Genomic DNA, 21,083 nt, shown 5'->3' with positions numbered 1-21,083 from the left:
TTATATCGCGCACATATTCAAGGCGCAGGGATTTATTTATGCCGTGTGAGATGGAATTTTTTTACACAATACATCACGCATTCTCATCGGCCAGCAGATCGCAGCCATTTCGGCGCATATCCTACTTTTCACGGCCTATTATTCCAAGTCACACGGGTATTTTGGTGGACATTTTTATCTATGCCAATACAATTTTGCCAGGAAAGACCCTTTTGTCAATCGTGGGATCTTTAACGTGCACACCCCAATGTAGTGTACACGAAGGGACCTCGGTTTTTCGTCTCATCCGAAAGACTAGCACTTGAACCCACCACCTAGGTTAGAAAAGGGGGGAGAAAATTGCTAACGCCCTGACCCAGGGTCGAACTCGCAACCTCTCGCTTCCGAGCGCAAGTGCGTTTCCACTCGGCCACCCAGTCCTGCTAGTGTTGCTTCTTTTCATATTTTACAATAATGAGAAGTTTATTCTTGGCTGAAGGTGGTTAATTGTCAGACATCAGATGTTTTTGCCAGTTGCGGGTTTCAGTCATTTTAAACGCACCAGAGATTCCCAGATTGCCTCAGATTGCACAATTTTGCATAACTTTTGCGCACATTTTTGGGAGGGGTAGCATGCTTGCAGCCTTCTTGTTACAATTTCATGATCTCTTGCTTGATTTTGTTTATTTCACATTCTGCCTGATGCTTTTTCTCACATGTATCACTCTTTGTGTGTTAAGGACAAGTGGTAGTCAAATTTTGCTGAGGACTGTTTGATGTGTTTTCATAGAGATATTTGGTATGTTTGAAAATTAACACCTTCTGCCAGCCATGCCAGTGCCATTAAACCTGATTGCCGTGCAAGAAGATGTAGTAGGAAAGCTCATTTCTTTGTGTTTTTTTGTGTTTGTTTGTTGCCAAGCACATCATTGTGGGGAACACTCGTTTCTTGTATCTTTCTCAGAACTGGAGGACATTCAGGTGGAAATGCTGAAGCTGTTGTTACTACACACAGACATTGTGGATGTGAGTTTTGCTGCTCTCGTTCAATTTTTCACTAAATATTTCAACATAGACTGTGAATCGAGACAAGGGTAGTGGTGTATGTGAGTGTGTCCCTGTCTGTGTATCTCAGTGTGTGCTTGTGTATGTGTGTATCTGTGTGTGCATACACAGCGATTCCTAGAGAACTACCCAACAGATGTTTATGAAATTTTGCATGTGACTTCTTACAGATAATACCTCAAAACCCGTCTCGGTTTATTGATTTATGCTAGCCTGATTTTAGTAGTCTCTGTGGGATTTCAGAGTCAATATTTTAGTTTCAGGTTGACAGGTTGAAGGAGACGGGCGCTGTGGCGGGGTGGTAAGACGTCGGCCTCTTAATCAGAAGGTCGAGGGTTCGAATCCCGGTCGCGGCCGCCTGGTGGGTTAAGTGTGGAGATTTTTCTGATCTCCCAGGTCAACTTATGTGCAGACCTGCTAGTGGCTTATCCCCCTTCGTGTGTACACGCAAGCACAAGACCAAGTGCGCACGGAAAAGATCCTGTAATCCATGTCAGAGTTCGGTGGGTTATAGAAACACGAAAATATCCAGCATGCTTCCTCCGAAAGCGGCGTATGGCTGCCTTAATGGCGGGGTAAAAACGGTCATACACGTAAAATTCCACTCGTGCAAAAAAACACGAGTGTACGTGGGAGTTTCAGCCCGGCGCCCACGAACGCAGAAGACAGGTTGAAGGAAATAAATGTCTTACTGTTAATGAAAAGGAACACAAGGCAGAAAGATGTAGTCTTCTTCTTCGTTCGTGGGCTGAAACTCCCACGTACACTCGTGTTGTTTGCACGAGTGGAATTTTACGTGTATGACCGTTTTTTACCCCGCCATTTAGGCAGCCATACGCCGTTTTCGGAGGAAGCATGCTGGGTATTTTCGTGTTTCTATAACCCACCGAACTCTGACATGAATTACAGGATCTTTTTCGTGCGCACTTGGTCTTGTGCTTGCGTGTACACACGGGGGTGTTCGGACACCGAGGAGAGTCTGCACACAAAGTTGACTCTGAGAAATAAATCTCTCGCCGAACGTGGGGACGAACTCACGCTGACAGCGGCCAACTGGATACAAATCCAGCGCGCTACCGACTGAGCTACATCCCCGCCCCGAAAGATGTAGTTATTGAAATGATTTTTATTGAATCGTGTCTGAATGATCAGAGTAGGATAAAGTTTGTTCATATCCTGAAATACTGGTAGAAGAATGTAGCAGTTTGAAATGATCTGTTTGCAGGGTAAAACCAGCCGAGACATCTTCCTGGAAAAGTTCCGTGTTTTGTTGAAGGAGAGCAGTGGTATTACCTGGGTGAGTTTAGAGTTGCTCAGTCTTTTCATTAAATCTTTTTAATGTTTTGTTGTTGTTGCGTATAACTAGAAACAAAGATTTATTCAAGAATTGACATGTCTGATTCATCAGAATGGAATATTTCACAACTATAAAGACGAGATATTGACCCTTACACTGGTGCAATTCTGTAACACATGTTACATAGCCACTGGTGAATTAACAGAGAGAAAAATAAAGATAAACGGTCATATAGGTTTTCGCATCCATGGGAGGTAATCGGAACTGACCAAACAGACTGAGCCAGTAGCGCGACATATGTCGTGACAACCAGGTGAAAGTATACGTAAAGTAGCGCGGCATATGTCGCGACAACCAGCCTGAGGGTTAACAAACCTGTTCATCCTCTGAAGATGGAGTGCGGCTGTCTATATGGTGGGGTGAATCAAAATGATTGTACACATAATCTTCCCATCTGGATGATAGAGTCATTTTCTCTGTAATAAGTGTCCCTGGGAGTTAAGCGAAAGTAATTCTGTCGGGTTCGTATTGGTTGTAAAAGAGTGAATACCCTTGCTTTTACTGGGACGAACAATTCACGAGCCAATCACAAACGAGGGGTGTGTCCAAAACACGTGGACAAGGAGCAGGTGTGGATTTATTTGTCCTACTAAAAGCAAGGGTACTCACTCTTTCACAACCCATACAAACCCGACAGAGTTATTTCCGAATATCGTCTATTTTCAATTGTGACTGTTGTAGAACATTTGAATTTAAGGTAATTATGTGAGGCACAAACAGCGATTTGGCATGGTTGTGTGTGTGTGTGTTGACAGGTCTTTCACTCTCACACCTGTCCCCTGCCGGTGTTGCTGTGTTTCTTCCACCGCTTACTGCGAGCTGTGCGCTACTACTGGGATTCCTTCCAGCCTGAGGACCCGGGCAGATTTGTCGTCAGCGATGGTAAAATCAACTTTTGTTTACTTGCCACAGCTCTCTTGTCTTAGCTGCTCTAGAGAGGAAAGCGAAGTTTGGTTGAATGATAGTGATGCGCCGCTCTTTTAAGCATAAGTTTCAGTGTTGAAAAACCAGGGATTGTTTTGTGAGGCTGTACGATACATTTTCTGGTTGTTTAGCTTGGATTATATTTAGTTCTCTATTTTGAGTGAGTAACTGATGCATGCACGCATTTGCAGTGTAGCCTGCTGTTATGATGAGATGTACATGCACCAGCATGAAGCAATAGTTCTAGAGATATGTGTCTTACAGTGAGAATAATCAATCCTTTTGAAGTATATTTGAGAGCTGTGTGGCAGTAAGTGTGTTTGTGTGTGTGTGTTGGTGTGTGTGTGTGTGCGTGCATGTGTGTGTGCGTGTGTGTGTGTGTGCATGCGTGCATGTGTGTGTGCGTGTGTGTGTGTTGGTGTGTGTGTGTGTGCGTGCATGTGTGTGTGCGTGTGTGTGTGTGTGCATGCGCATGCATGCGTGCATGCATGCGTATATGTTTTATCTTGAGGTTTTTTGAAGGCTAGACAGGACTGTACATCTGTATGTTTCAGATGCCTTTGTGCCTATTCAGATCTTCTGGTCGGACAGCCGAGAAGCCAGCGAGTTTCAGCGTTGCGGGGGTCTCATGTCACACCTCAACAGAACTTTAGGCAGTGAGTTGCACAACTTTTTGTTTTAAAATGTTTGTACCCCACATTATTTTGCGATGAAACTAGTGAGTAATTGCAACATTGTGTTTGTAATGGGGGAGAGAACAGCGGTGGGTAGGAGGGCTTGAGCAGTGGCGGTATGTTTGGGGTGTTGGCTGTTTTTCATGTCATAGCTTGGTTTTGCAAACGAAGATCTGTGAAGGGGTTGGTTCACGTTGTCTGCAGACACATTGGCTGTTTTTGGTCCAGGTAAGGCCATGTGAAAATATACTCCAAGAAAATGTTAATGGATGTGGGAGCTATATTGCATGAATGTTGAAGAAGAAGAAGTCCAATTGGGTGGCTTGCTCAAGCGTAACGCCATACCTGATGATGGTGACGCTGTGTGTGTGCAGCGGAGGTGAACAAAGCCCAGGGTCTGGAGCTGAAGGACGACGGCAAAGTCGTCTCCAGACCTGACAGGAAACCCGCCAGAGAAACCAGTAAGCTAAGAGTGAATAATATTACTCCAGTGATCTCACTGCCTAGATTTTTTTGTGTCACTGCGCGCTGTGTACGCCAGAATTAGAGAGGAACTGGACTGAACTGTACAAAAAAAAGAGGAAAATTGGTAAGGTGGTAATATACTGCAATATACGGAAGGCCGATATTAATTTGGCAAAGTTGACTTCCCAAAGCTCACTGCATGAGGGTTTGGCACTGACTTTTTTGTAAAAACACTTTGAGAAGTCTTTGTGAAGTCAACTTCTGGCTCAATTAAGAAAGGCCTTAACAGATACACCCTCACAATCTGTGTCAGTCAGTCTTCACTGTTGATGGGCGTATGCAGTGCAGAATTTGCCGACAAAGCCATATGGGAATTTCAGTTCTGTGAACAACGTTTAAAGGCATATGTACTCGATGACTATACACGCTAATTGCTTTACCAACAGCTGGAGACATGCTAAATTAAGTTCCCTGCAAAATATTGTGGTCTAGGACCCCTTCAATGTTGAGATATGTTAATTTTCATTTTGATCTGGATCGTCCTATTTATAGATTTGGCAACACATGTAACGTTGATGCAAGGGAGCTAACACCGCGGCTTTGTTGACATCCTCACTTTTTCAGAGGCTAGAACAAGCTGTAATGCATACATGTATTATGGTCCGCGCATGGTGACATATCGTCATTATATGGTCTTATGGTGCGTTTGACATCGATTATGGGCAAACTACACTTTGTAAACACGGGAGCGCGTACATATGCCTTTAAAGAGGTGTGAGTGAAGGTTAGCAGGTGTACAGTATTTGTGTGATTGAAGATTTGTGAGGAACGCAATGCAATGCAACTTATACAGTCATCACATTGATGTGTCATCGAAAAACCTTGTGTGTTATTTCAGCAAGTGATGAATATCCACACAGAGAAATGCCGAGCGGCAACACACTGATGGAGCTTGTAGATGGTCTGGTTCTCTTGTATCACTCAGCCGCACACAAACAGCTATCCAAGGTATGCTTATTTGGACATTTCTTAGAAGATGAACTGTGGTTTAATTATCGAAGCACAGCGTTGGAATATGACTTCATTGGTGTTGAGAAAAGAGGGACCGTAGCTGGAGTGTTGAAGAGGAAGGCATACTGTCCTATTTAGCCCAAAGGAAAATGTAATGCGTCTTTTACTACAGTAGAGTACACTACTTTTAAGACCTGAAAAAATCAGAAAATCAGGTCTTAAAAAAAAATAAAAAAGGAGGGAGTCTTAAAATGGGGGTAAATTTACAGAGGTTATGAAGAAAACGACTGAGAAAACAGGGTCTTGAAATGAAAGGTAGGGAGTCTTAAATTAGGGGGGGTCTTCTTCTTCCTTCATGGGCTTAGACTCCCACGTTCACTCATGTTTTCAGCACGAGTGGATTTTTTTACGTGTATGACCGTTTTTACCCCGCCATTCAGGCAGCCATACGCCGATTTCGGGGGAGGCATGCTGGGTATTTTCGTGTTTCTATAACCCACCGAACTCTGACATGGATTACAGGATCTTTTCCGTGCGCACTTGGTCTTGTGCTTGCGTGTACACACGAAGGGGGTTAAGACACTAGCAGGTCTGTACATAAGTTGACCTGGGAGATCGGAAAAATCTCCACTCTTAACCCACCAGGCGGCAGCGACCGGGATTCGAACTCACAACCTCCCGATTAGGAGGCCGACGTCTTACCACCACACCACTGCGCCCGTCCATTAGGGGGGTCTCAAAAGGGGGGTTCCACCGTAGAGTATGTAGTGCAGAAATATTCCTCTCATATACTGTTCAAAAAAAGAAACGCATAGTTGCTACTTGCCAAATTTGTTTTATTTTTCGAAAAAATTAACAGAAAATCCAATATTTAGATTATTTGTTTGAAATTTGGTATGGACACAGTTGAATGCACACACAGTTCATTTGCATCTTCAAATCAATCAGTCAATCAATACGATTGGGTGCCGAGGCTGTCAAGTCAGTAGGGGGTGTGACTGCCTTGAGCAGCAACAACTGCCCGGCACCTTCTGGGCATGGACTGGATCAGATGCCGGATATCTTGCTGTGGGATGGTGTCCCACTCCTCCTGAAGTGCCTGCAATAGATCGCGGTGATTTGCCGGCGCTTCTTCTCGCCTGCGCACACGTCTGTCCAATTCATCCCAGAGGTGTTCTATCGGGTTCATGTCTGGCGACATGGATGGCCAGGGAAGCACCTGGACATGGTGGTCGGTGAGGAACTGGGTGGTGAGTCGTGCTGTGTGCGGGCGAGCGTTGTCCTGCTGGAATATGGCATCCTGGTCAGCCAGAAGAGGAAGGGCGTGTGGGCGCAGAATTTCCTCCACGTATCGCTGGGCAGTTATGCGCCCTTGGACGTGCACCAGGGTGCTCCTTCCAGCGGTATTGATCGCCCCCCACACCATGACGCCTCCACCACCATGAACGGGTGCCTCATCCACACAGTTGGGCGCGTAACGTTCGTTTACTCTCCGGTAGACCCTCCTCCGACCATCATGTCGCTGGAGCAGGAAGTAGGACTCGTCGCTGAACCACACGTGTCTCCAGTGATTCCGGACGGTCCAGCGAAGGTGCTGGTTGCCCCACTGCACTCGGTTCTGGCGATGGCGGTGGGTGAGGACAGCTCCTCTGTGAGGTCTGCGAGCTCTCAAACCAGCTTCATGCAGGCGGTTCCGCACGGTCTGGTCCGATAATCGGTGTGGCCCGGGGAGAGCCTGGACAGAAGATGAGGCCGACAGGAAACGATTCCGGAGGTGGCGGAGCCGTATGAAGCGGTTGTGAGCAGCAGTTGTCGCCCTTGGTCTTCCCGCTCGTGGCAAGTCGGCAACGGAGCCAGTGGCTTGAAACCTGACCCACAGTCTACTGATGGTGCTCTGGGACACGTGGAAGTGCCTGGCGATTGCACTTTGACTTTGGCCTGCTTGTAAACGACCCAATGCAATTTGGCGGTCTTCTCTGCTCAATCGGGCCATCTTTCGTCGCTGAATTGTCGTCTGATTTCTTTGTGGCGAACAATCCGCTTTTATGGGTTTTGGAAGACATGGTGAGAGCTCAATATTCCCCGAGTTTCACGAGATTACACTGAAGCATGACGAGTGGTCATGCCAAATGATCAATTTTGACATTGTAGCCACTGATAACGCATGCGTCACGTGCAGAGCTCACTTGTCGCAATGGACGAAAGGTCGACGAGCAGATAAACATTTTCTGCAGTTTGGTGGATATCCTTGTAGCCATATAACTAAATTAACCAAATATTACAAGCTACGCGTTTCTTTTTTTGAACAGTATATATGGCGTTAATGCATCAACATTTTATTTCAATTTACTTTTTTTGTAGTTGTTGGTTACATTGCAAGATTTGTTCAGCTGAAGTTAAGACAATGGAGGCAAAGGTTTTCAACCATACACAACAAGTCACTCAGCAGGCAGCCTCATGTCTTTTCTTGTTTATGCTTGTCATTGAATTATCTCTACTGATTGAGATGTTACGAATAACAAATTCGAACTTCTTCAGAAGTTTACTTAGAAACTTTAATGTTGTACGTCTGTGCCTGTGTGCATCTTTAGTAATTGACTGGGTGGCCGAGTGGTAACGCACTTGCGCTCGGAAGCGAGAGGTTGCGAGTTCGACCCTGGGTCAGGGCGTTAGCAATTTTCTCCCCCCTTTCCTAACCTAGATGGTGGGTTCAAGTGCTAGTCTTTCGGATGAGACGAAAAACCGAGGTCCCTTCGTGTACACTACATTGGGGTGTGCACGTTAAAGATCCCACGATTGACAAAAGGGTCTTTCCTGGCAAAATTGTATAGGCATAGATAAAAATGTCCACCAAAATACCCGTGTGACTTGGAATAATAGGCCGTGAAAAGTAGGATATGCGCCGAAATGGCTGCGATCTGCTGGCCGATGTGAATGCGTGATGTATTGTGTAAAAAAAAATTCCACCTCACACGGCATAAACAAATCCCTGGGCCTTGAATATGTGCGCAATATAAATTGCATAAAATAAAAAATTTAAAAAAATTAAAATCCCTGCGCTTAGAACTGTACCCACGGAATACGCGCGATATAAGCCTCATATTGATTGATTGATTGAATTGCCAGCCATGATTTATCTCTTGTTGGTGCTGTAGATGTGGGCCCTGCAGGACAACATGAAGGACTTTGTGCTGGCTTTGCAAGACACGCACAACAAGATCAAGAAGTGTCCCCAAGATGTGAGTTGTGTATTAACGGTGATGGGGTCTATGTCGACCAAAAGAGTGGGATTCCCTGTAGGTGGAGTTCCTGGAGGGGGATTCCCTGTATACAGGGAATACCACAGGATTTAGTTCCTGTAGCGTGTCGCTGATATCGCTGAAAGTCACGTGATTATTATTATTATTATTATTATGGGGAGCTTATATAGCGCGAACCACAACTGTGCTCTCCGCGCTTTACATATTAATTTCTGCCGTTTGAAATGGAATTTTTTACAGACAGACAGACAAACAGACATTTTTTACACACAATATATAACGGTAGACATCGGTAGAATTTGATGTTTTTTAATCTTTTTTGATATTTCTTAGAAATTCGAGTATGGTTTGCAAGTTTAATTGAAAAACTCCACCCTGTGGGATTCCCTGTATACAGGGACTCCACCTACAGGGAATCCCACTCTTTTGGTCGACATAGACCCCATCAGCTGTATTAACAGTCATGCTACACTCTTAGTGATCTTTACCTTGAAAGGAGACTTGGCTTGTCTGTGGCGTTATGCTGTAGTTGTATTAGATAGCCATTGATTTTTAGATTTGTTGATGGAGAGAAGGGTTGATCCATCTGTTTACTTTGTTGGAAGCGTTCAAGATTAAAAATACCTAAGTTGCATTGCACTATTGTTTCTGTTCTTGTCTGTGTTTTTGTTTCATTTTGCAGTCTGTTATATTGATGCTTACTGTGACAGACTGATTAAATAACAGTGCATCGCTGACTGAGTTCAAACACCCAGTGACAGTTTTTGTCTCATTTTGTAGTCTGTGTTTACAGTGCTGTGTTCCAACAGTAAAATAACAGTGAAAGTGTGTGACTGTGTTCCAACTGCAAAATAACAGTGAAAGTGTGTGACTGTGTTCCAACAGCAAAATAACAAAGTATGTGACTGTGTTCCAACAGCAAAAGAACTGAAAGTGTGTTACTGTGTTCCAACAGCAAAATAACAGTGAAAGTGTGTTACTGTGTTCCAACAGCAAAATAACAAAGTATGTGACTGTGTTCCAACAGCAAAAGAACTGAAAGTGTGTGACTGTGTTCCAACAGCAAAATAACAGTGAAAGTGTGTTACTGTGTTCCAACAGCAAAATAACAAAGTATGTGACTGTGTTCCAACAGCAAAAGAACTGAAAGTGTGTGACTGTGTTCCAACAGCAAAAGAACTGAAAGTGTGTGACTGTGTTCCAACAGCAAAATAACTGAAAGTGTGTTACTGTGTTCCAACAGCAAAATAACTGAAATTGTCAGTAAGTACTGGTGTCACATGACTAATGTGAACCAGTTGATTGGCTAATGGCGATGCGCTAAAACTGTTAGCGCACTCTCGAAAATAATTATTGAACTCAGCGCTATGCGCTTCGTTCAATAATGAATTTTCTCGATTTGCTCTATAAATCCCTTAGTGCACTGGGATGTCTCATTAACTTAAAGTGTGTGACTGTGTTCCAACAGCAAAATAACAGTGAAAGTGTGTGACTGTGTTCCAACAAACAGCAAAATAACAGTGAAAGTGTGTGACTGTGTTCCAACAGCAAAATAACAAAGTGTGTGACTGTGTTCCAACAGCAAAATAACAGTGAAAGTGTGTGACTGTGTTTCAACAGCAAAATAACAGTGAAAGTGTGTGACTGTGTTCCAACAGCTAGCGACAGTCCGAGAAGACCTGGAGAAGGCGGAGAAAGTGTTTCGGGACAAGGTGACGGAGCTCAGTCGTCACATGGCCTGGGTCATCGCCGTCATTTACTCTCCGGTAAGTCTTGTGGATTATCCTGTTTGTTGATATGTGAGAAGAAAGCACAGAAATCTACTGAAGTAGCTTCTGTGAAATTTGTTGTTACACTGATTGAATCTGCAAAATGTTAGCTCTTTTTTTGGTGTGTGACATCACTTTGATGCAGCTGTTTCGGGATATTGCCAAATGCAAATGATTTGTACATGCAGGGATGCATGCACACACAAATTCTCTCCCTGCATGCAAACACACACATACAAATGCAGGCATGCATGCATACAGGCACGCACATACTCTCTCTTTTTTGTTTTAGTTGAACCTCTTGAAGGCAAGCATATAAGGTCTTGAGGGGGAAGGGGGGGTGTTCCTAAGTGAAAAGTCTATGGACAATCTTGCTGTTTATTTTAGATAGATTGTGTAGATTTACCTCCATTTTAAGACCTGACTTTCTCAGATTTTGGGCGGTTTTAAAGAGAGGAGGGGGGGGGGGTGTTCCACAGTCCACTGTGGTAGTTTTCCTGACATTTTCTGACGTCTTTAATCTTCCACACAGTCCAAGCAGCATGACGTGGAGTGGTTGTTGCGAGGGGTGCTGAGAACCCTGGAGAAAGCCTCAGCCTATCGTCAGCTCTTCCAGTACGTGCCCGAGTTCTACATCGAGACATGCATCCACAGTTTCAACGCCCTTAGGAACTACTTCAACACCACACAGCCTTTTTCTGCCCTGCCTGGTGAGTTGTTGTGTTGTGTTGTGTTGTGTTGTGTTGTGGGTTGTGTTGTGTTGTGTTGTGTTGTGTTGTGTGCATGTGTGTGCGTGCGTGTGTTTTGTGCGTGCGTGCGTTGACAGTTATGAATCACTGAGTGTGTGTGTGTGTGTGTGTGTGTGTGTGTGTGGGCATGCAAATTAACATACTTTGGCATAAAGGAACTGAACAAAAAGTTGAATTGAAATGTTTTTTGTGTGCTTCAGATGTCAACCAGCTGTTGCAGCAGTATGCCACCTTCTTAGTGGATCATTTTGCTGATTCCAGAATCGTCAGCAACGGTAAGCGTTTAGTCTTTTGAGCAATATATTTTTTATCTTTGTGTGGTCTGTCTTTCCTTGTGTGTGTTTAACTTCCAAATAGCGTTGATAGTTTTGGAAGACTGTGCTCAGATAGGTAGCTGCTTGAAGTGTTTTGAATATGACTGACAGTCTTGTTCGAAAGATTGCTTTGAAAAACTTCTTTTGGAAGGATGGTGGTTTGAGTCACTGTGAAGTTGTCACATTTGTTCTGCTCCCATTGCAAATTCTCTGTCTACTGAGTTGTTTCTAAATTTTTGCTCAACAAGCATTTGTTTTTATCTGACGAGAAAACACTTGAAAATGGATTTTCTTTGTGTGAAAATGTTTTGTTTGTGTTATGTTTTAGATCTGCGGGACAACATCGTGCAGGCCCTGGCTCTGTTCACCTGTCACAAAGATACGCTGACAGTGCTGGAAAACCTTCCCATGAACAAGTTAGCGCTGCTCTTTATTACACTTAGAGTTAGGCTGACGTTCTCTGCCTATACCAGTGTTACCTTTGGCAAAAACAAAAAAGTTAGTTTGTGTTGCGTTTTTGAGAGACAGGCAACTGGAATTCCAGAAAAAAACTTTGGAAGATATGAAAAATCTTCAAAAGGAGGGAGTCTTAAAACCAGGTTTTGAACAGAAAGTCTGAGAAAACAGAGTCTTAAAAGGGAGGAAGTCTTAAATGGGGGGGGGGGGGGTCGGGGTCTTAAAAGTTTGTTTGTTTGTTTGCTTAACGCCCAGCCGACCACGAAGGGCCATATCAGGGTGGTGCTGCTTTGACATATAACGTGCGCCACACACAAGACAGAAGTCGCAGCACAGGCTTCATGTCTCACCCAGTCACATTATTCTGACACCGGACCAACCAGTCCTAGCACTAACCCCATAATGCCAGACGCCAGGCAGAGCAGCCACTAGATTGCCAATTTTAAAGTCTTGGGTATGACCCGGCCGGATTTCGAACCCACGACCTCCCGATCACGGGGCGGACGCCTTACCACTAGGCCAACCGTACCGGTGGGTCTTAAAAGGGGGGTTCCACTGTAGGAAACATTTTGAAATCTTTGATGGCCTGTAAACAAGTTGAGAAAATTCAGGTTTGCGACGGATTGTAAAAAAAACAACTAATGTATGACTGTATGCTTGGTGTGTGCAGGCGGCTGTCAATGATCGAGTCGCTACTGGCACCCTACGAGAACCGGTCCTGGGCCCACACCAACTGGATCCTTGTGCGTCTCTGGAAGGTCAGCTGTGACACTGATATCATATTTTTCCACAATCCCATTTCATGTTTACTGTTTTCTTCTTTTTCTGCTTCTTCTGCGTTCATGGGCTGAAACTCCCACATGTATACACTTGTGTTTTTGCACAAGTGGGTTTTTGAGTGTATGACCGTTTTTCCCCCGCCATTCAGGCAGCCATACGCCGCTTTCCGGGGAAGGTTACTGTTTTTAATTCTGTGAACTTGGTTTACTTGTGTTGATATGTCTTAAACGCACATGGGTGCCTTCTATAGGGATTTCTTCAGGGAATCAGAAGGAACAGTCTAGGGTGCTGCTTTTCTGATAAAGAACGTTAAAGGTACTGAACTTGTCAAATCCAGGTGCACGGAGCCCCTGGGGCTTTTAGTCATACCTCAGGCAGCTATCCGTTAGAAGAACTACCAAGTTTCATTGACTTGCACCCAAAGAGTCAAGAACTGCGATTTTTTTATGAATTAATTTCGTACTCGGACCCGGCTGGTCTTCACCTCTTTTTGGATCTAAATTTAGATCAGGTAGATCACCACATCATGCACAAAAAGACAGTCACTAGCAAACTATGTCAGACGTCATCATGAGTTTGTGTAAAACAAAATGGAGACCGGAATCACTCAGATTGAATTGAACTCCGACCAAACACCACGTAATAACTAGGTTAATTTATGCACTCGCGTGAACAAGAAACTGTCGAGCTTCACAGATGTCGTCGTTGGGTAGTTTTGGGTTTGTTTTACTACCATAGGAGGATTTTTGAACTGTAAATGCACTCAGCTGCAACAAAAACGCAAAACGAATGCTGTGAACTTCACTGTGCCTTTAACAACAAAAATAGGTAATGTGTCTATTGTCTTGTGTGTATTTTCTTGCTGCCTTGACCTGCTTGTCAGGGTAGCCTCTTATCGATGATACAGGGCTGAGACAGTGCAATCAGTAACAGGGTAACATGTATGTAGTTTCACCCTTTGGTGAGTACATTTGTACAGTTGAACACCCCCCCCCCCCCCCCCCCTTTTAAGACTTCCACAAATCTGAGAAAATCAGGTTTTCAAGAGGAGGAGGTCTTAGAATGGGGCTAAGTTTAGAGAGGCTATGAACAGAAAGGGAGAGAAAACAAGGTCTTAAAAAAGGAGGGAGTCTTAAATTGGGGGTCTTTAAAGGGGGGTTCCACTGTATAAGTGATGCTGTACTTTTGTGAATGATCTCAGCATGTCTCTCTCAATACTCTGTGAATGATCTCAGCATGTCTCTCTCAACACTCTGTGTGAATGATCTTAGCATTTCTCTCTCAACACTCTGTGTGAATGATCTCAGCATGTCTCTCTCAACACTCTGTGTGAATGATCTTAGCATTTCTCTCTCAACACTTTGTGAATGATCTTAGCATTTCTCTCTCAACACTCTGTGAATGATCTCAGCATGTCTCTCTCAACACTCTGTGAATGATCTCAGCATGTCTCTCTCAACACTCTGTGTGAATGATCTCAGCTGTTCTCTCTCAACACTCTGTGAATGATCTCAGCATTTCTCTCTCAACACTCTGTGTGAATGATCTCAGCATTTCTCTCTCAACACTCTGTGAATGATCTCAGCATTTCTCTCTCAACACTCTGTGAATGATCTCAGCATTTCTCTCTCAACACTCTGTGTGAATGATCTCAGCATTTCTCTCTCAACACTCTGTGTGAATGATCTCAGCATTTCTCTCTCAACACTCTGTGAATGATCTCAGCATGTCTCTCTCTCAACACTCTGTGAATGATCTCAGCATATCTCTCTCTCAACACTCTGTGTGAATGATCTCAGCATTTCTCTCTCAACACTCTGTGAATGATCTCAGCATTTCTCTCTCAACACTCTGTGTGAATGATCTCAGCATTTCTCTCTCAACACTCTGTGAATGATCTCAGCATTTCTCTCTCAACACTCTGTGAATGATCTCAGCATTTCTCTCTCAACACTCTGTGAATGATCTCAGCATTTCTCTCTCAACACTTTGTGAATGATCTCAGCATTTCTCTCTCAACACTTTGTGAATGATCTCAGCATTTCTCTCTCAACACTCTGTGTGAATGATCTCAGCATTTCTCTCTCAACACTTTGTGAATGATCTCAGCATTTCTCTCTCAACACTCTGTGAATGATCTCAGCATTTCTCTCTCAACACTTTGTGAATGATCTCAGCATTTCTCTCTCAACACTTTGTGAATGATCTCAGCATTTCTCTCTCAACACTCTGTATGAATGATCTTAGCATTTCTCTCTCAACACTTTGTGAATGATCTCAGCATTTCTCTCTCAACACTCTGTGTGAATGATCTCAGCATTTCTCTCTCAACACTCTGGGAATGATCTCAGCATTTCTCTCTCAACACTTTGTGAATGATCTCAGCATTTCTCTCTCAACACTCTGTGAATGATCTTAGCATTTCTCTCTCAACACTCTGTGTGAATGATCTCAGCATTTCTCTCTCAACACTTTGTGAATGATCTCAGCATTTCTCTCTCAACACTCTGTGAATGATCTCAGCATTTCTCTCTCAACACTTTGTGAATGATCTCAGCATTTCTCTCTCAACACTTTGTGAATGATCTTAGCATTTCTCTCTCAACACTCTGTGAATGATCTCAGCATTTCTCTCTCAACACTCTGGGAATGATCTCAGCATTTCTCTCTCAACACTCTGTGAATGATCTTAGCATTTCTCTCTCAACACTCTGTGAATGATCTTAGCATTTCTCTCTCAACACTCTGTGAATGATCTCAGCATTTCTCTCTCAACACTCTGTGAGAATATGCTGCTGTCGTTATGAATTTTCTTTTGTTGTCATTAGAGAGTAACTACGTGTTTACATTTAAAATAATGAGACCTTTCTTTGTCAACAGGGCTATGGATTTGCCAATCGCTATCGTCACCTGCCCAATTTGCTGCCTGCCAAAGTCCAACCTACAGACTTCACCTTTGTTAGTGTTCAAGGTAATGACAAATTCTTTGCTGGCTGAAACATGTGTCTGTGTGAGTGCGTTTCTGTTTGTGTATGTGTTAAATGAGGTTGGTGAGAGTGTATGAAGGCTAATGTAATCGGTGATATCTAGGCTGATGTAAATTAACAAGACAACAGGATTGAGATATTATCATGTTAAGGAATCCTGTTTTACAATCCTCTTGCACCCACAGGCCCCCATCCCCCTTCCCCCCACCCGCTTCTGTACCTACAGTGTTCTGCTTGCATGTGTTGATCATGAGTCTTGGTACCTGAAGTAGCTTTGTGTGTGTGTGCGTGTGTGTGTGTGGTGTGTGCGTGTCTGTCTGTGACTGTTCTTTTTGTGTGTGTTTCTCTGCCTCTCTTTCCTTATAAATTCTCATGCATTTACTAAGGATTATTTGCACACATGTGCAGAGCCCTGCCCATCGCAAGTGTTCCAGAGTCTGCTGGCTAAGACACTCCTGGACAATGAAGCTCTGTCCACCCGGTTCCTGGACACGCTGATGAACCAACTCAACTGGTCCTTCTCCGAGTTTGTTGGCATGATGCAGGAGGTTGGTGTTTGTCTCTATTTATATTGAATTTATCATGCATTGTACAGTCAAACCTGCCCTGGCGACCATCCCAAAGGATCCCCGACTGGTTTTACTATATGATTCACCTTTCCATAGTGACCACCTGTCTAACATGACCTTGGGCAGTCAGTTTCGGTCCAAGCTGCGAGTTTCAACTTGTCTTTGATGACCATCCATCGTTTTTCTCTCCTTTAAATGTACCATCATTCCTGTATTTGTTTGGATATTATTCTCCTAATCTTAATTATTAGGTTTTTATGGTCTTACGTTTATGTTGTATGTTGTAATGCTGTGATACACCACACCTGAGTTTTTCGTCTTGAGATAATAAAGTGGTCTATGTCTATGTCTATGTCTATGTATATATAAGCTGCGAAAAGTTACAGACCATATTCTATCCAATGCACTGTGAATGTGGAGAAAATAATACGAAACCAATAGGGTGTGTATGCACAGATTGCCCAGGTGACCATGCGATCAGACAACATGCTGCTGGAGGGGCGTCAGGTGAAGATCTGCGCGGCATGTTTCGAGATCTCCATCTGTCTGCTGCGCGTGCTAGAGATGGTGGCCACCGTCGCCCCACAGCTCTTCACTGATTGGTCGAGACCCTCCGCCGAACTCTTCCTCAAACGTATTATGCAGGTACCTGGAAGACTGTTGTCGTCTGTGTTTTGTGTGCTGGCTCTAATCCAAAAACAAATAGACTGCCAATGTTCCAAAATTCAGAATAAAAAAACAAGACAGGTATGTTATAGGAACGTTTAATAGTGACAAAACAAAACGTTACGAAAAAAAAGCTGGGTCAAAGATCAGTGACCATAACATATGTTTTGTCACAATCAAACGTTCCTATAACCTACTATTCTTGTTTTTTGTGCTGGTTCTAGCTCTTCTCGCAGGATTTTGCAAAATTCAGGTAGATATTCTTTTGTCATGTTCTGCTTTTACATAGTCCATTTGAAGCTGGAATTCAAGGTAGTGTCATTGAAATCAAATTGCAATGTCTGCAGAACAAGTAATTATCTTTGTTAAGAATGAACTCCCTTTCTTTTGAAAAAATGAACTTTTGCGCATGTAGTGAACAAAGTGATAGAGCTTTCTTCCTCACATAGAAGAATGTGAATGTACAGCAATAACATGCACACACACATACATTCATGGCATGTATGATTTGGAAGAATTGCATTCAATATTTATTTAATGGATTAGAGCCATTATATTTGAATGTGGCATAGAGTGAGTACTTTATGAGTAATACTTATATTGTTTTGTTGTTGTTGGTGTTGACGTCTTTGTTGTGATCATTATCAGTGTCTTCTAGCAGAGAACATGTGTAATGAAGATGTACTGAGTGTTGTGCATAATGATGTTGCTTTCAGCTGCTGAGTCAGATCGTCATGAGGGTGACGGTGGCGGACGGTGCCTTTGAGACTCTGGTCACAGCGCCGATACCTGGTCAGTGCTAACAGAGTGTTGGTTTTACAGACTGGATTCTGAGTTGAAAATGGAAGAGTTATGATAAAGATTGGGTGGTCCAGTGAACAGCATCAGAGTCAAACTTCTCATTCATTTAATTAACTTTTCAATTTATCAAAGGGAAGTCAAGTCAGATTAGAGATTTCATTGCAGAAATTGAATGAAGTTAAAAGGAATACAATAGCAAAGATACACTTTAAAAAAAAACAAATGGTGTGTGTGTGAAGACATTTATCAACAAATCAATGATTTAATTTCAGCCTGGAAAAATGATGACGGTGACAGTAGCAGTGATGAATCTAATATTAGCTTGACTTGTTTTGACAGGGCTGGACAGTGTCACCTACTTCCCAGTGCTGTCAGTAACTGTGGGAATCCTGGCCCAGCTCATCGTCAGGTGTGGGGGCAGTAGGTAAAGTATAGTTATTTGTGTGACCTTCGTTCTACCTTGTTGGGATTGCCCTTAGAGCATGAAGGCTGCTGACAGATCCAAGTCGAACTTGTGCATTCTACAGTGAGCTTAATTAGTGATAGATGCTGAAATTGGGTACACACACACACATGCATGCAGGCAGGCATGCACGTATGCACGCACACACATGCAGTAATGTCCACACACACACATACGTCATGACCCACCTTCATTGCTAACAGCATTGTCACAAGGGAGTCGGTCTTAAGGGATTGTGGACCATCGTTTTAAGGGAACACTCCTTCCCTAGTAAATGATTATGCTCACCTTCTCAGATTTGGCCCGGCTTATACTTGGGATAAAGCCTTCCCTCCATTTGGACACATACCAACAATCAACAGCTTGGCTGCTTGCTGTGCATAGTATGATTTATGTTGTTGTTGTTGTTGGATGAAAATGTCTTGAAGGAAATCAATGTATAAATAATAACTGGGTAGATGTGAGATGGTGAGCAGAAGTGGGAAGGATTTTTCTTTCAACTGCTGTCAATGTAAGTGAAGATATTAGAAAGGTACAGTAGCTGACAGTGCTCCTAGTTTCTGCTGCAGTATTTAGAACGTTCATACATTAGGCCAAATAAAAATATATGTTGGTTTAGGGTAACACGACCGACCCTATTTTTGTCCCTCCGAACCTAAAACTCTTTTTTCATTTCTACAACAAAAAAAAAAACTTTTGGCACATTTTGCGAACCATACTGACACTAAAGGAAGTAACCTCCTTCAAAATCGACTAAATTCAAGAACGAACAAGTCGCGTAAGGCGAAATTACTACATTTAGTCAAGCTGTGGAACTCACAGAATGAAACTGAACGTAGTCCGCCGCTAGTGCAAAAGGCAGTGAAAGTGACAAGCCTGTTTGGCGCGGTAGCAGTTGCGCTGTGCTTTATAGCACGCTTTACTGTACCTCTCTTCGTTTTAACTTTCTGATCGTGTTTTTAATCCAAACATATCATATCTATATGTTTTTGGAATCAGGAACCGACAAGGAATAAGATGAAAGTGTTCTTAAATTGATTTTGAAAATTTAATTTTGATCATAATTTTTATATTTTTAATTTTCAGAGCTTGTTTTTAATCCAAATATAACATATTTATATGTTTTTGGAATCAGGCAATGATGAAGAATAAGATGAACGTAAATTTGGATCGTTTTATAAATGTTTTATTTTTTTTTACAATTTTCAGATTTTTAATGACCAAAGTCATCAATTAGTTTTTAAGCCACCAAGCTGAAATGCAATACCGAAGTCCGGCCTTCGTCGAAGATTGCTTGGCCAAAATTTCAATCAATTTGATTGAAAAATGAGGGTGTGACAGTGCCGCCTCAACTTTTACAAAAAGCCGGATATGACGTCATCAAAGACATTTATCGAAAAAAATGAAAAAAACGTCCGGGGATATCATTCCCAGGAACTCTCATGTCAAATTTCATAAAGATCGGTCCAGTAGTTTAGTCTGAATCGCTCTACACACACACACGCACAGACACACACACACACACACACACACACATACACCACGACCCTCGTCTCGATTCCCCCTCTATGTTAAAACATTTAGTCAAAACTTGACTAAATGTAACAAAAAAAGAAAGAAAAGCCGACCTACCGACCCTATCTTTTTAGGTCACGTTACCCTAAACCAACATATATTTTTATTTGGCCTTAGGGTTTTATTTTCTTATTTCTTCTGTTGTATGTTGAAATTGATTCCAAAGCCTCATAAAAGCAATATTAATTTGTGTCTTGCAGCCAAGAAAAGGCAGTGAGAGCTCTTCTGACGGATACAGGGTTCCTTCCAGCTGCTTTGGACTTCATGTTGGCTCGCAATGCCAACCCAGAGAAAAAGAAAGAGAAGGTGTTCTCCATGAGCAACTGTGAGTGTCGTTCATGAAATGAATGCCAGCTTATAGTACAGATATGTAACATTTAAAAAATTTAAAAAAAATGTCGGTGGGAGTTTCAGCCAATAACCGCAGACGAAGAAGAAGAAGAAGATATGTGGCCCTTCTGAGTCATGTTGCTTTTTAAATTGCCTTGTTTGCCTGAGATTTTGTTTGATTCTGTTGGTCTTTAGTGTGTGTGTGTGTTTGTGTGTGTGTGTGTGTGTGTGTGTGTGTGTGTGTGTGTGTGTGTGTGTGTGTGTGTGTGTGTGTGTGTGCAAAAGCATGTGGGTAATCAAGTATGCAAGAGTGTGTGCAAATGTGTGTGTTTGTGTGTACGTGTGTATGTGTATGAATATGTTTGTGTGTATGTATGTGCATCCCTTTGTCTGTTAATATTATTCTTGTTACAAACTGTTTCTTATCATAAATCTCAGATGAGGAGGTGAGCGCGGAAGAGGTTGAAGACATCGAGTCACTGATGACATACTTACAACAACAACACATCTTGCTGGGCAACAATATTCAGGTGAGAAAGGTTGACCCTCTTTCTTTGATGTATGAACAGTGATACCTGTTATGTAAAATCCCTCCAGCGAGTGGTCACGTCCAGGTAAAGGACACCCGGGCTGAGCTATAGGTGCACGAAGCGAAACTGAGTGCCACCCAAATGGATGGTACGCAGTCCTTGGGTCGGATTGGTTGAAATTGAGAAAGATAGGAGGAAGATGGGAGCACAAGAATTTTATGATTCTTGAAATCATGATATTTTTGTTGTTGCAGGAGACGGATGATGATGACCTATGCACGATATGCTATGCCAATGCACAAACTGCATTTTTTATTCCTTGCCAGCACAAATCTTGCAGGTATGTGTGTGTGTGTGTG

General features: G+C 42.9%; 1 protein-coding gene and 1 long non-coding RNA gene across 2 annotated transcripts in view; one reads left to right on the top strand and one right to left on the bottom strand.

The window, feature by feature from the left end:
- LOC138964284 (E3 ubiquitin-protein ligase RNF123-like) overlaps positions 1–21,083 on the top strand; it is a 44,254-nt gene that overhangs the window by 22,607 nt on the left and 564 nt on the right. Inside the window, exons 16-35 of the mRNA XM_070336196.1 lie at positions 944–1,005; positions 2,270–2,341; positions 3,157–3,283; positions 3,880–3,981; positions 4,374–4,460; positions 5,363–5,472; positions 8,631–8,714; positions 10,394–10,501; positions 11,037–11,214; positions 11,454–11,528; positions 11,896–11,983; positions 12,694–12,781; positions 15,684–15,774; positions 16,199–16,338; positions 16,816–17,004; positions 17,742–17,817; positions 18,166–18,250; positions 20,065–20,189; positions 20,633–20,724; positions 20,979–21,064. Coding sequence (XP_070192297.1) covers positions 944–1,005; positions 2,270–2,341; positions 3,157–3,283; positions 3,880–3,981; positions 4,374–4,460; positions 5,363–5,472; positions 8,631–8,714; positions 10,394–10,501; positions 11,037–11,214; positions 11,454–11,528; positions 11,896–11,983; positions 12,694–12,781; positions 15,684–15,774; positions 16,199–16,338; positions 16,816–17,004; positions 17,742–17,817; positions 18,166–18,250; positions 20,065–20,189; positions 20,633–20,724; positions 20,979–21,064 — 2,065 coding nt within the window. The remainder of the gene's footprint in view (positions 1–943; positions 1,006–2,269; positions 2,342–3,156; positions 3,284–3,879; positions 3,982–4,373; positions 4,461–5,362; positions 5,473–8,630; positions 8,715–10,393; positions 10,502–11,036; positions 11,215–11,453; positions 11,529–11,895; positions 11,984–12,693; positions 12,782–15,683; positions 15,775–16,198; positions 16,339–16,815; positions 17,005–17,741; positions 17,818–18,165; positions 18,251–20,064; positions 20,190–20,632; positions 20,725–20,978; positions 21,065–21,083) is intronic.
- The window catches only part of LOC138964297 (uncharacterized), a 300,694-nt gene continuing 284,547 nt past the window's right edge, over positions 4,937–21,083 (bottom strand). Inside the window, exon 2 of the long non-coding RNA XR_011455066.1 lies at positions 4,937–5,226. This is a non-coding gene — a long non-coding RNA (uncharacterized lncRNA). The remainder of the gene's footprint in view (positions 5,227–21,083) is intronic.

Source organism: Littorina saxatilis, linkage group LG4 (genome assembly GCF_037325665.1).
Source record: "Littorina saxatilis isolate snail1 linkage group LG4, US_GU_Lsax_2.0, whole genome shotgun sequence".
NCBI classification, from domain to species: Eukaryota; Metazoa; Mollusca; class Gastropoda; order Littorinimorpha; family Littorinidae; genus Littorina; species Littorina saxatilis.
Note: the sequence above shows the minus strand (reverse complement) of the source record. Positions and strands in the feature narration are given on the sequence as shown.